At 44.1% G+C, this 15112-nt stretch overlaps 1 protein-coding gene across 14 annotated transcripts in view; it reads right to left on the reverse strand.

Annotated features, from left to right (window-relative positions):
* LOC310678336 (schwannomin-interacting protein 1) overlaps positions 1 to 15112 on the reverse strand; it is a 375265-nt gene that overhangs the window by 39385 nt on the left and 320768 nt on the right. Inside the window, exon 1 of one of the 14 annotated variants that reach the window (XM_083442207.1) lies at positions 6094 to 6363. The exons of 12 other annotated variants lie outside the window; for them this stretch is intronic. In XM_083442207.1, coding sequence (XP_083298333.1) covers positions 6094 to 6123 — 30 coding nt within the window. In that variant the 5' untranslated portion in view covers positions 6124 to 6363. Of the gene's footprint in view, positions 1 to 6093; positions 6364 to 15112 lie in introns of those variants that run through there. One more of the 14 variants, XM_083442209.1, reaches the window with a different exon arrangement.

Consider the following 15112-nt stretch of genomic DNA (forward strand, 5'->3'; position numbering starts at 1 on the left):
CGGTTCGAATCCCCGCGGCGGGGTGCGCTCCCGCTGTCCCAGCGCCTGCCAACCTAGCAGTTCGAAAGCACCCCTGGGTGCAAGTAGATAAATAGGGACCGCTTACTAGCGGGAAGGTAAACGGCGTTTCCGTGTGCGGCTCTGGCTCGCCAGAGCAGTGATGTCACACTGGCCACGTGACCCGGAAGTGTCTTTGGACAGCGCTGGCCCCCGGCCTCTTTGAGTGAGATGGGCGCACAACCCTAGAGTCTGTCAAGACTGGCCCATACGGGCAGGGGTACCTTTACCTTTACCTTTTAGCGTGGATTAATGTATAGAAAATGCACCCAGTAATTTTAAGCAGAGAACCAGGGACCCAGTAGGATATTCTGCATTAATAAATGTGTGGAGGTTATAAAAATTCTTTATTAATAATGATCTAATTTTGTGTGTCACCATTGATCAGGGAAGAGATTCAAACTGATGACCTAAATAATACGAAAGACTTTCCTCCCCCAGAACAGTTCTGCAATAGTAGATATATAAACCTTTTAGTGTTTCCTTTAGCCATTAATGGCTTCTAATACATTGTATTCAGAAAGGAACATAACATAAACCTATGGTCTTTGGCAAGGGTAGATACAGTGTTCATTTAAAATGTTCACATTCATGGGAAGTTGCCCCGAGTCAAATTAAAGCGGAAGAATCCTGGTCATTAGGATGAGCGAGATTTGTGTGGGAAGGCAGAACCTGTAGATTTCAGGGAAGGGTGACCACATCTGTGTTCAGAGCACTCATAGGTCCAACCCCAAAGGGACTCCTATTGGTGGAAATATGGGCCACCCAGAACCTGGCTTCCAGGCTTTGCAGAACTGCCCTCAAGACCAGGGCTCTCAAAAAGCTTTGGATGAATTGCTTCACCGAAGTCTCCTGACTAAACTCCTATGATAGCCAACCTGTTGCCCTCTACCTGTGCTGGCTGAGGCTGATGGGAGTTGTAGTCCAAAACTGGCAGAGGGCATCAGGCTGGTGAATACCTATGGCATCCGACATTCATGCAATTAGCATTGTGTTAGGGGGATAAATGGACTTTGTCTACTGGGTCTTCAGAAGAGGTCTTCAGAGGGCAGTCTTCTCTACAAATGTAGATCCCTAACATGATTTAACAGCCTGACCATGAAGAGCCTGTGCATGTAAAGATAGCTCCCCTCTTCCCTAAAACATGAGGACGGCAGGGGATACAATTTGAGAGGTGGCAAAAAGCACATCTTCCCCTTATTATGGGGTGGTAATTATGATGAATGCCAGAATAGAGCTCTGTTCAAAATCACATATATACTGATGGGTTCTGAATTGGTTGTGACTACTCAAGAAATAGTAAAACCTTTTATTTTTTTTAGGGGGAAACCAAAACCTCCCCACTTGAACAATTGGACTTCTTGTTCTTCTCCCTAGTCCACATGCCCTCCAAATCCTCTGGCCCTCTCAACCCCCTGGTGCTTATTTTCAGTGTATGCTTGGAGGGGGGCCCTGGAGGGGTTGCATGCATGGAAGTCAGTAGTGCAGGAATATTTGGAGCACGAAATACAGCCCCAACAGTACCTGAATTCAACAACAACAACCTTTTTATTATTTATACCCCATCCATCTGACTGGCCACAAGCCACAGCACCCCTCAAATCAAAACACATGCTTAAAAAACAAGAGGCCCAGACTGCATAAATCATTTAAAAGGCCCAGTTTGCTTGCTGCTGAAAAGACCACACAGATGGTGCCAGACGAACATCCCTGAAAGGGATGCTCCTTAAAATTAAGGAAGGTATAGATAAAGAGGAGAAACAATTAGGAGTCACCCACTGAAACTGATCGGTAGTAGACTGAGGACAGAGGAAAGAAAGTGCTTCTTCACACTGCACGTAATTAAGTTATAGAATTCACCACCATATGATGAGATGGTGGCAGGTGGCTTGGATGGTTATAAAAAGGATTAAACAAATTCGCAGATGACCGGCCTGTCAATTAAAATGGAATCTCTCGGCTGACAACCTCTGGGACACACCAGGCGAAGGCTGGTGCCTTCAAGTCCTGCTTCTGGGCTCCCCAGAGGCATCTGGCGGGTCATGGCTGGAAACACGAAGCTGGACTTTGATCTCTTTGATCTGATCTGGCTCTTCTTATTTCCTCCCCCAGAGAAGTAAGCAAATCTTCCCTAGGCACAATCAGGAGACGCAGTCACTATGCTGAAACTAAGCAGGCCTCCTGGGTTGGATTACTGCCTGGATGGAAAAGCATCTGGGGACACTATGGACCTTTGTTCTCAGTTCCATCAAGACAGAAAAGCAGGATATAAATCTAACAAAGGAGTATGTCCAGGAAATCACCAGGCTGTGAATGCTGCCTCCGGCAACCCCATTATCCAGGGCAAGGAACCAGTCTTGCTCCCAGTGTATCCCAAATGCAGCCCATGGCTTTACCTTCCAACCTCTTCCTCAGGGTCCATTCTGTAAGTTGTTCAAGCTAAGATGCTAGTGGGGCTTTAAAAAAATGTAACTACATGGTTTATTATCAATAGCTAGAATCTGAATAGTGTACAAAATTCACATTTGTAGCCAGAATTTGTGTTTATTTTTTAATACATTGATGTCCTACATTTCCTCCAATGAACTGTGGGTGGTTTTGTCTCGTGGTTGCATGGGGATATGAACCCTGGGCTCTCCTAGGCCCTAGTCCAACGCTTTAACTACTACACCACACTGGTCTTGCATTCAGTGGCAACAAAACCATGCCTATTCACTCACCTTACACATACAAAACTGTCTCTATTTTTTAAAAGCTGCTTCTACACCTAAGAAGGATCCTCTATGCCCATTAAACACATTCTATTTGCCCTGATCTGCCAACAGTTTTGCTTGGAGACCATTAATTCCAGTATCCTCTCCCAACTGTTCATAATTTTGTGAATATTTCATATCACCTTTCAATCTCAGGGTCAGTCACTCATTACGGGTTGTTTCTTAAAGCTTGCACGCCTGGGTTTCACCCAACTAAGGCTTCGTACACATGATACCTTTAAAGATACCTTTGTAGCACATTTCACCCCCTCAAAGAATTGTGGGCACTGCAGTTTACCCCTCACTGAGTTACAATTCAAGCAACCCTTAAACTACAGTGCCCATAATTCTTTGAGGGGATGAACTGTGCTTCCAATGTACATGAAAGTTATAGAGCCAGATTCAAGTAAGCTGTGGCACTAGTGGAAGTCAGAGCAATAAGTCTGGATAGCTCAAGAGGACTTCCCCTCGTTTCTTCCTCAATTCTGCTCAGGAAGGTTGGAAGGTCCCCCAGAATAGCACATGGAGGGGGGGGGAGAGGTTGTTCCATTAGTGCAAACATTTCTGCTTGCCAGATGGAACTATCTCCTTGGCACGATGGTATCACCCATGATGTGTACACAGCCTATGACATCAGAATAGGCCCAATGAAATCGACAGATTTAGGTTAGTCATGGTTGTCTAAAGCCCACCAATTTCAATGCATCTGCTCAAAGTATGTCTTAGTCAGACACTACTCATAGCAAGGCACATAAAAGATCAAGCATGTTAGTAACAGTACCATACAGGTATGCTCAGAGAGCCAGGATTGGCTGCAGTTCCTTGTCAAGTATATACTCAGCAGCAAGCACAACATTAGGTGGCAAATGATATTATGTGGGAAGGCCCTTATTAATCTTTTCTTCTAAATTAAAGGAGAAAGGTGCTCCAATATTTAAACAGCATATCTCTGAAAAGTAGAGTGCGTTACACTTTAACAGGATACAGATATTCTCTGCTAAGGGCAATGAAAAAAAAAAGCTCTGATCTGGCTTACAGTATGATGCAAAACAAGGCATTTATTATTTAACCACAGATGGCACTTGTGACAGCGGCAGCGGCAGCTCCTGACATTTTCCCATCCCCCGCTGAGAGAAGCTGCCCTTATGGCCAGGCCTGCTGAAATCTAATCATTTATAGCTTCCAGTGTGATGCTAAAACCCTGGATTCCACATCACAGATGGATTAAAAATGCAACCTCCAGGTTAATGGGTTTGTTGCTTTTGGGGTTTTTTTTGCTTTTGGTGAACTGTGTCACCCTAACAAGGTGTTTTACACAAGACACCTTCCCTGCCCCACTTTTCTTTTAAAGGCAACAATTTTGTTTTGCAAAGATTTCCCAGGTTCATATGTAGAACTCAGCAAGTGCCACCACAGCGGAGATGATGGGTTATGATCAAACACATACATAAAATGCACAAATGTGTCAAAGAGCAGGCCATCCCAATATCAGAAGCCGTTCTTGATGGTGTTCAGTGTACCCTTCTCTTAATCACGGTTGCCAAAGAAGCGACTTCCATTTCAAAGGGAACAATGGGCAACCTTTGACCCCTACCAGATTACAAAATGTGGCTGTGGGGCATTCTTTGTGACACAGCAACTGGGCTATTTATTAAAATGCCAGGAGGTGTCAAGCCAAAGTGGTGCTATTGACTAAGCAGAACATGGGCTAAAATGTGCAGAAATCCAAAAATGGGAGAAAATGCAAGTGGAAAGATTTGGGGGGGGGGGCAGTTATCCTAAAACTATTTAAACAGAATTTTAAAAAGCTACAGCTGCACATTACTTGGTTCCTATTTTTGCACTTCTACCTTCATTATGTGTAGGAACACAGAGACTAAACATCCTGTTCCCGACAGAGACTTTCCCTCTCCATCTTGGTTCATCCCTTTCCCTACAACACTTGCACTTTTCTGTAAACAACTTGCAAATTCAGTATATTTGGCTCCTCTACACCTTTATTTTATTCCTGATTACGTGCTGTGCAAAAAATAAAATAGGCTGAATCCAGACTAAGTTAGTCACGCTCTAGCCCCAGTGTAATCAATAGGAATTAAGTTCTCCATGACCCTGTTGATTTCAATGGGACAAAAGCGTGACTAATTTAGTCTGGATCAAGTTCAATAAATTTTAGAAGGTGGGAGTTGAAATATACGTGCTAAAGACTGGAGTTGAGCCTATGAAAAGGACTTCGTTCTAAGCATAGACTGGGTTAGCACCGACACCAGTGCAACTTTATGTGTTTCGTTTGGCATTAAATATTCTTTTAACTGTAGATTTAAAATGGTATATCCCCACTCATGCACCACCAACCACAGCAATCAAGCCAGAATCTAAATGAATCACTTCTACTGGGACAGGAAACCAGTCCTGTAAAGGTGGCGTGCGAAGATATAAGATGGGAGAAATCCATTTCTCAAAGCAGCTTGAAATCTACACAACTAATATTTTGCTTCTCGGCGTGTCCATGCATACAATAAACGTAAAGCATTTGAAAAACAAATCCCTCCAAAAAGAAGCACCTTTCAGGAAACAAGGAAGCAATATTTCCAGAGGTAGCATGCTAAATGATGTGCTGTCTACAAAACATAGTATCTGGATTCTTTGAGACTATAAACAACAAACATAGACTGTGCTACATGCATCAGACATGTAAATTCTTACACCTCATCACAGTCAAAACATGCCCACATCAATTGTGCTCACAAGTAGAATTTAACATTCTGACTACATTCAGATTACTACACGTATTTTAATGACAATTATTCAGTTAACCATCTTTCCCTAACATCCTCCTCACAGTATCATCACCCACTAAACGGCACAAACCAAAACCTATACTGGTTTTGGTTTTTTTAAAGAATCTGTATAATGCTGATAAAATGCTGTTTTTGAAGTGGAGCCTTATCATTTGATATACGGAGCTGCTTTCCTTCCCTGTAAAAACAGGCACACACAGAGACTTGGCAATAGCTGCTTAACAACCTGCTATCTTAAAAGCAAAGTAAGGATTATTTGTCGGCTTTCCTCATTGTGCCCCTTAATAGTAGCCCTGAAAAGAGAACACCAACAAAACAGCAGCCCAGAAATCCTTCCATTTAGAAAGGTGACCCAATTTTACATAAGCTGAAAGGAAGCAACCTGCTGCATCGAAATAAAAAACAAGTAAAAAGAGGCAGGCCTCTTCCCTCCTCTCTTCTAAAAGGGATGATGCCGATTATGGCAGAAGAGCTTTAATTCTTACCTGATACGAACAGTTTTCCTGGTGTACCATCTCAGTGCATTATACAGAAACCAGACACCGAGAGCCAAGAATGTTTACAGAAGCTGCACAGTTAATTTTTACAGCATCTGAAGGAGAAAAGAACGCCCTTGTAAACCGAGAGGCTTCCCGCAGATTAAAATGGATGCTGTTTCTGCCGCTTCAACCTGCGCAATGGCACTGGCTTTGCTAGCGAGGAGCGCAGCAGAGCTGTTCTCCTCAGGGAACGAGCAATGAGGTTTAATAACATGTAGCCAAGACTGCTCTGGGGGAATTGCGGGGGGGGGGGGGGAGAGGCGAGCTCACTCATCACCAGCACAATCAGCCAATTATATTATAGACACAAAGAAAAAAAGGCGAGTGTGATGCTGGTGTGACCTTCTGGTGCTTTATGGAGGCGGTTAACTGATGTGGAAACTAGTCCTCATTAAAGAGGAAAGGGAATGCAGAAAGATAGATCAATAGATTGCCTTGAACCGCCAGCCCCGTTCTCCGTGCAGTCATTTTTCTGACAAAGCACATAAGACAATATTTGACTCTGTGCTCGGAGCTTAAAGAGAAAGTAACCTTTTTTTAAAATAAAACATCAAAATACATAGCCCTATCTTTAAAAAGAAATACGCAGATAAAAGGACACATTCAGACAAATATTATGATAATGAACAACCTTTCCAGATGCAAAACAAAACCTCCTGGTATTTCTCTCTGCAGAATGATCATGTATTTTACTAAGAAATATACAAGATATTAAATCTCAGTAAGACATAGTAGTATGTGCTGGGGTGGGGGTGGGGTTATTACTAATATCTGAAAAACTTGGTTGAATTTTTGGCAACCTCTTTTCATGTCTGATCTGATAGGGTGCAATCCTATTAATCCAGTTCCACATGCAGTTTCAAATTTATCCTTAAATTTCATATCCTTGTTGGTTGTCATTTTGTTAGCTCCTAAAAAAAGAACAAACAAAAGAACATGTTGGCTCCTAAAAAAACAACAAAGGAGCTATCTCCTGTCCCAATTATATATTTTTTTGCTCAGAAAAGACCAGCTGCACATGTGTGTTCAAAAAGAGAAAAAGAAAAAAGCAGAAGTACCTTGACCCAGAATGGACTCAGATGTCTCTGAGGCGCACACAGTCCACCAAATAAACTTCAACACAATGGGTCAACAGAGAAGTAGGAACAAGGCATTACCAAACTCACAGGACCAGTTTGGAAGTAAATTTAAACCATGTGTAAACACTATGTGCATGTGCTTCTGTAGGCCTCACGCTCATGTAGTCCTCCGCTCCTGCTTTTCTGGCATAACCACAGGGAAAGTAGAAGCTTTAGCTTCTGCTCCCAAACTAACCAGTGTTTCTTGTTACATCCAAACTCAGAGAACTCTGGTTAACTTGAACTCTGGTTTGTTCAAACAATCAAACCAGAGTTCAACTGCGTTCAGGCATAAACAAAGTGGTTAGTTTAAAAGCAAGTGTTAAAGCTTCCAGTCCCCCACGCCACACCTCTGGTTGTGCCAAAGGAGGTGAGAGTGCATGGGCATGAGGTTTGTTGTTGCTCATGCATACAATGCTAAACCAGGGATGACTAACCTGTGGACCTTCAGATGTTGCTGGACACTAGGACTGGGCCATGTATTGGTACCAGTTTGAGGGCCAGAGCACAATGGGGTCTTTACCTGGTGGTATATCGCAGGTGAAACTGCCGCCACCGCTCCTGACTCAGGAGTGGCAGTGGCTTCACCTGCGATATACTGCTTGGGTGAAGACGCCATTGTGCTCTGGCCCTCAAACCTAGGGAAGAACGAGCCGGTAGGTGCCAGAAATGATGGAGCTTGTCCCTCCCTCAGCATGCTGGGTGCTGGTGGCGGAGGGACTCCCTCCACCGCTGGGCCTGGAGGAATGAGTTGGATTGGGCCTGGGCCTTCAAGGCACCAGGGTGAAACTGCCAGCCTGATGCAGTTTGTTTCTCCCACTGCTTTTCAACATCTCAATGTATCACTATATTGCAATGTTTGGCTGGTGATACATTACTTTGTTGAAAAGCTAATACAGTGGTACCTCAGGTTACATACCCTTCATGTTACAGACTCCGCTAACCTAGAAATAGTGCTTCAGGTTAAGAATTTTGCTTCAGGATAAGAACAGAAATCGGGCTCCGGCGGCGTGGCGTCAGCAGGAGGCCCCATTAGCTAAAGTGGTGCTTCAGGTTAAGAACAGTTTCAGGTTAAGTACGGACCTCCGGAACGAATTAAGTACTTAACCTGAGGTACCACTGTACAGTCATACCTCTACAGTGGTACCTCGGGATGCGAACAGGATCCGTTCCAGAGCCCCGTTTGCTTCCCGAAGCGAACATAACCCATGTCTGTGCGCAGGTCACGTTTCGGCGCTTTTGCGCATGCCATCATTATGATGGTGTGCGCATGTGCGCGCAGCGAAACCGGGAAGTAACACACTCCGTTACTTCCAGGTCGCCGTGGAGTGCAACCCGAAAATGCTTAACCCAAAGCGTATTTATCCCGAGGTATGACTGTACTTATGTATCCCTCCGGATACCTAAACTTCGGGTTGCGAACGTGGCAAACCCGGAAGTGTATACTTCTGGGTTTCGCCATGCGCCCATGCACAGAAGCACTCTATTGCACCGCATGTGTGCGCAGAAGCGGTGCCTCTGGATATGGACTTTTCAGGTTGCGGATGGATTCCTGGAACAAATTAAGTTCGTATCCGGAGGGTCTACTGTATTGCCCAGCACTGCTGGACTCCATCCCTGACTGCTGGTCGTGCTTGTTGGGGCGGATGCAAACTGCTGCCTGACAACATCCAGAGTGCCGCAGGTCAGCCACCAGTGTGCTAAACCATAGTTTAGTGTTACATCCTAAATGGGCCTCTCTGCTGTTGCTGCATGTAGCCTCTTGGACACCTTTCCTCATTTCCCTCAAGCAAGGCAATGGCTATTTGGCAAGGGCAAAGGGGAGACAGATTACTTGTCAGTAATGAAGCATGGGTGCTTTGCTTTAACCATTGTTTGACTTCTGGTCAATGCACCTAAGCATGCTAAACCAAGAGCAGCAGTCCGCCCCAAATTCTACTAGAACTGAGTTCAACTGAAATCTGTGGGACTGGTTCACATAAGAATATAAGGAGAGCTTGCAGGATCCTCTCTTTGCAGGATGACCCAGGAAAGCCCACAAGTGGTAAACTGAGGTTCTGCCTGTAAAGCAATCTGCAGGATTAAGCATTTGCTTCCCAGGTGTTTCTGCTCCTCTCTCTTAAAGCCAAAGACCTCACAAATGGTTCCTCTCTTAACTGCCCATTAAGCAGAAGCTGTGCAGTGCAGTTAGAAGAGAAGAGGTCATGCCAGTGGAATCCATGCCTTGGTCTCTGAAAGCAGCCTGAAATTATATATTAAAAACAGAATTGTCCAAGGAAGGGAGACGACTGTTTCCCAGGAAAGGAAATTGCCTGGAGCACACATAGCAGGTGAAGTATCTTGTTTGGTTTGGAGAAATAGGAAGCAAAAACGGCAAGTTTTCCATATTTATTTTGTTGACAAACTCTTTTCTTTCAACTGTGAATGAGAGGGCTTGTTTTATTTACAAGAGAAAGATCTAATTTGTTCTTTAACTACGTATACTTAATTTCTGCTATATCGCTGTTGAACTGCCTTCACCAACCTGCTGCCCTCCATATGCAGTGGCACCTTGGTTCTCAAACACCTTGGTACTCAAACAACCTGGAACCCAAACACTGCAAACCCGGATGTTTGAGAACTTTTTTTGGAAGCCGAACATGCTCCGTTTTGAGTGTTACACTTCCGTTTTGAGTGCCACAGTTCCGTTTTGAGTGTTACGCTGAGGTCTGTCTGTTTTTGCTATTTATTTTGCGTTTTTGTTTTTGCGGTTTTTTAGTTTTGTTTTTAGGGACGCAGGTGGCACTGTGGCATAAACCACAGAGCCTAGGGCTTGCTGATCAGAAGGTCGGCGGTTCAAATCCCTGTGACAGGGTGAGCCCCGTTGCTTGCTCCCAGCTCCTGTCCACCTAGCACATCAAAGTGCAAGTAGATAAATAGGTACCTATCCAGCGGGAAGGTAAACGGTGTTTCCATGCGTAGCTCTGGTTCACCAGAAAGCGGCTTAGTCATGCTGGCCACATGACCCAGAAGCTGTCTGTGGAGAAACACCGGCTCCCTCGGCCTATAGAGCGAGATGAGCGCACAACCCCAGAGTCGTCCGCGACTGGACCTAACGGTCAGGGGTACCTTTACCTTTACCTAGTTTTGTTTTTGTGACTGTGTGGAACCCAGTACATTGTTTATTGCTTTCATTTTATGGATCAATGGTCTTGTTAGATAGTAAAATTTGTGTTTAATTGCTGTTTTAGGGGTTGTTTTTAAAAGTCTGGAACAGATTAATCCCTTTTGCATTACTTTCAATGGAAAAGCACGCCTTGGTTTTGGAATGCTTTGTTTTTGGAAAGGATTTCTGGAATGGATTAAGTTTGAGAACCAAGGTACCACTGTATTTTGGACTAAAACTTCCATCCGCCCACTCAAAGGCTGAGGTAAAAATCTAATAAAAACAAGGCAGAAGATCACAGTGTGAGAATAACTTCTCCAGTGCTTTTTCTTGAGGCTCATATTACGTAATGCTTTCATGCCAAATATAGGTACTTTTTGGTTTTTTTTTAAATCATGATAGAATTTCTCACTTTTTACATCGCTGGCTCATCAACAACTGAAGTGACAGTGACTCAGAGCTGTTTCACACCTAACAAATTTCTGACAAGTGTTACTTTTATCTTTGCAGGATACAGCAATGGTGTGGCAAGGTGCAAAGTAGGAAAGACAGCCATTCACATAACAGCTAATTTCTTTTCTGGCGATCCCTGCAGGATGGGGGTTTTCTTCTTACTTCATGCTACAGAAGAATGTGGCAAGCCAGTTTAAATAGGTTGCACTCAGGACCCAATCCAGCAGTGAACTGTAGAAACATCCACCTGCATTCAGATCTTAAAGGGAGACCATGGCTGAGTCTCAAAGCAAATGAAGTAAAGGCTTCTGATACAAATCAACAGCTTCCATCTGGGGTCCAGTCTACCAGTACACCTAGAAATATAAGGAACTGGCATGGGCAGCACAAGATACCAATTTTACAGAAGAAAACAACAACATTGTGCTCAGAAATGGCGAATCCTCGTGTTCTTTGCTGACTGCGAAACCCTGCCAGCTAGTGGCTAATGAAAACAAAACAAGTTTCTTGTACTTTTCTCCCCTTCAAGATGTAGGTTTTGAAGTGTGAAGCCACAATACCATTGTACTGGAACAGAGACCAGCCGGACGGTCACTGGCTCAGTCCCCATTTATGACAAAATTATCTCTCTGCTGATTAGTCAGCAGCCTTCTTGAAAATTTAGTGCATCCCTTGAGGAACCTGCCTCTAAGCTCCTCCATTCACCCCAGTGTCTGTTATTGCGAGAGGGAGAAGGAGAGATAGAGCAGGCCTCTTCAGTACACTCATGGTCCAGGTAAGGAAAAAGGTAGTTCCACCCAAGGGGGCTTGGGAGAGGATGAAGCCAATGGGGAAATTAATTGGGGAAAACCTGGATGTGACACATAGCAAAAGTCAGGCAATGCATTCTATGGGTAGGCATGGGCATTTCTGAGAATTTTTCAGTGGGGGGGGGTGTTCCAAAACACTAAGGTGGGGAGTGGGCTAGTCATGAGAATAAGTCATAGGCAGGGCCAGATGACTGTGGGAAACCCTCAAGCACAAGACCATGCCTCCCCCCGGTAGTTTCCAGCAACTAGTATTCATAAGCTGACCTCTAACCTTGAACACAGACTACGGTCAACCTGGCAAGTAGCAAGGGACCTTCATTTTTAGGAAGTCTTGTGTTAGACTTCTTCATTGTCTTATTTGGCCTTTGGTTCGCTTCAGTTATGAGGATTTATTTGTTGCTTCCAGTTTATTGCCTTTGTTTTAATTGCTGCTCCCTTTTACTAGAATTTAATTCATGCGTTATACTGCCATGTTTAACTCTTGATTTTAGTAAATGTTCCTAGCTGTTTGTAGGGACGCGGGTGGCACTGTGGTCTAAACCACAGAGCCTAGGGCTTGCCGATCAGAAGGTCAGCGGTTCGAATCCCCGTGACGGGGTGAGCTCCCGTTGCTCAGACCCTGCTCCTGCCCACCTAGCAGTTCGGAAGCACATAAAAGTGCAAGTAGATAAATAGGTACCGCTCCGGTGGGAAGGTAAACGGTGTTTCCGTGCGCTGCTCTGGTTCGCCAGAAGTGGCTTAGTCATGCTTAGTCACATGACCCAGAAGCTGTCTGCGGACAAACGCCAGCTCCCTCAGCCTATAGAGCAAGATGAACGCACAACCCCAGAGTCGTCCGTGACTGGACCTAACGGTCAGGGGCACCTTAACCTTTACCTTTCCTAGTTGTTTTCTTTTCTTTTCCCAGTCACCGTGTCCTTTTATGGTAAGGTGGGATATAAACGCTTTAAAGGAAGAGAAAAGAAGATTGCGAACTCAAGCCAACCTTCCTTAAAAACCTCCACTAATATATTCTTATCTCTTCCTCCCTGAGCCAGGATGTGCTGAGAGCAAAAACAAACACTCTCTCATTGCTTAAATTCACACATGCTTTGAATTCACCAAGCCTGCTGGAATGTTTCACAGCCCTGCAGGCTCTGTTACACCCTATCCTGGTATTTCAGGTATTTCTATGGCTTGGAAACTCTTAATCCTCTAAGCAGCTGAGAGGGAAAAGAAGGGATATGGCTTTAGTGAATGCAGCTAACATGCAGCAATTATTAAACGCCTGTAGGTATAACTCCACACAAGGGAGGCCTCTAGAGAAATTAGTTCCCTTTAAAATATTATCTAGGTAGCAGTGGCATAACACATGCAGCATATCGGAACTTAACCTTCCATTACTATGGAATGAAATCCAGTGGAGACTCGCTTAGAAACTGAAGGCCTGTGACCTACGCATCAGGATCACTTTCCCACTGTAACTAATTAGGAATACCTGAGTGAAAAAGATAGGTTTACCAAGGCACAAATCAGGAAATTAATAACGGGTTCATCCGTTTGAGCACAAAAGTTACTGATAAATGCAGCTACAGTAATGCAATTTCAGATGTCTTCTACCTTTGTTTAGTACCAGAAACATTCATTTAATTTTTGTTGGCATAAGTAGCCAGGAGAGGTAGCAGATTATATAGAGACCAGCACACCCTCCAACATTTCTCTAATGGGAATAGGAATAGGAATGTCCTATTCCAATAATAATAATAATAATAATAATAATAATAATAATAATTCATTTATACCAACCATACCCATCTGCCTGGGATGCCCAATCTATTCTGGGCGGGTTCCAATATATATAAAAACATAATGAAACATTAAACATTTCAAAACTTCCCTACACAGGGCTGCGTTCAGATGCCTTCCAAGAGTTGTATAGCTACTTATCTCCTCGGCTTGAGGGTCACATAACTCCATACCGTCCAACATTTCTCCAATGAAAATAGGGACATCCTAAGGAGAAGCAGGACATTCTGGGATCAAATCAGAAACTGGGATGGCTTCTGTAAATCTAGGACTGTCCCTGGAAAATAGGGACACTTGGAGGGTTTGGACCAGGGTTGGCGAACCTCAGGCCTGGGGGCCCAATGTGGGTCTCCATGCCTCTCCAGCTACCCCATGGAACTCTCCACAGGCCACATGTCCTCCCCAGCCCCATTATCTTTCCCCAGGCCCACACTGGCCCTGTGTCACATTCTTTAGTGGTTTTGCCGGGCTGGAATGTGTCATTGAACTCTGAACATCAATCTTGCTTGCCCTGATAGAGGATATTGAGGGCTGTGCAAGGGTGTTTATAAACTAGCCTACTGCACAAATGTAGAATTAATGTGCATTGCCATACCTCCTTTTGCCTCAGGCCCCATCCATCACGTTGCCCAGAAGGGAAGGCAGCCTTGGGGTTAAAAACATTTCACTGCTGTATGAAGGAACACTCTGCTCCCTTGTTCTGATGTCAGGAACCAGTGCTGAGGCACCAACAATCATGGAAGTTTTTTGGCCCAGTACGTTGCATTAAGTAATATTTATATTTATGGACATATTGATTCCATACCTAAAAGACAAACAGTGACCACACTGGTGGATAATGCATAGCATTGCCCTATTTTTTCTCCAGGGCCTAGCAAACATGTAATTCCAGGTGTATGTGCTCCTGTTAACTCAGGACCCTTGTACTGCACATTCTACTCCGGACGTACAGCTTGGAGAATGGACACTCTTCCCTTATGAAGCAATAACTGCTCCATTGGCTCAGACCATCCATCATCAGCCTTTCCATCTGATGGCATTGGAGAGAAAAAAGCGAGGTTGTGAGGCCCTCTCCAACAACTTGACTGGGACAAACCCCCATTTGGTTCCTCTGCTCCACAAACTTATTCCAGCTATTCCAAACTTATTCCAACTTTAATAAGACTTTTGAAGACACACCTCTTTACCTAGGTATTTTATTGAACTCTTGACCTGAACCTCCTGCTTTAAATGTTTTCTATACTGTTAAAACTGCTTAGAAGCCTATTTTGGCTTAAGCGATATATTATTATTATTATTATTATTATTATTATTATTATTATTAATAATAATAATAATATTAACAACAATTACTACTGCTGCTGCTGTGGTCTAAACCACTGAGCTTCTTGGGCTTGCTGATCAGAAGGTTGTCAGTTTGAATCCACGTGCTGGGGTGAGCTCCCATTGCTCTGTCCCAGCTCCTGCCAACCTAGTAGTTTGAAAGCACACTAGTGCAAGTAGATAAATAGGTACTGCTGCGGCAGGAAGGTAAACTGTGTATCCATATGCTCTGGCTTCCATCACAGTGTTCCATTGCGCCAGAAGCTGTTTAGTCATGCTGGTCACATGACTCGGAAAGCTGTCTGTGGACAAACACTGGCTCCCTCGGACTG

The sequence above is a fragment of the Podarcis tiliguerta genome (assembly GCF_965153285.1).
Source record: "Podarcis tiliguerta genome assembly, chromosome: 5".
Taxonomy (NCBI): domain Eukaryota; kingdom Metazoa; phylum Chordata; class Lepidosauria; order Squamata; family Lacertidae; genus Podarcis; species Podarcis tiliguerta.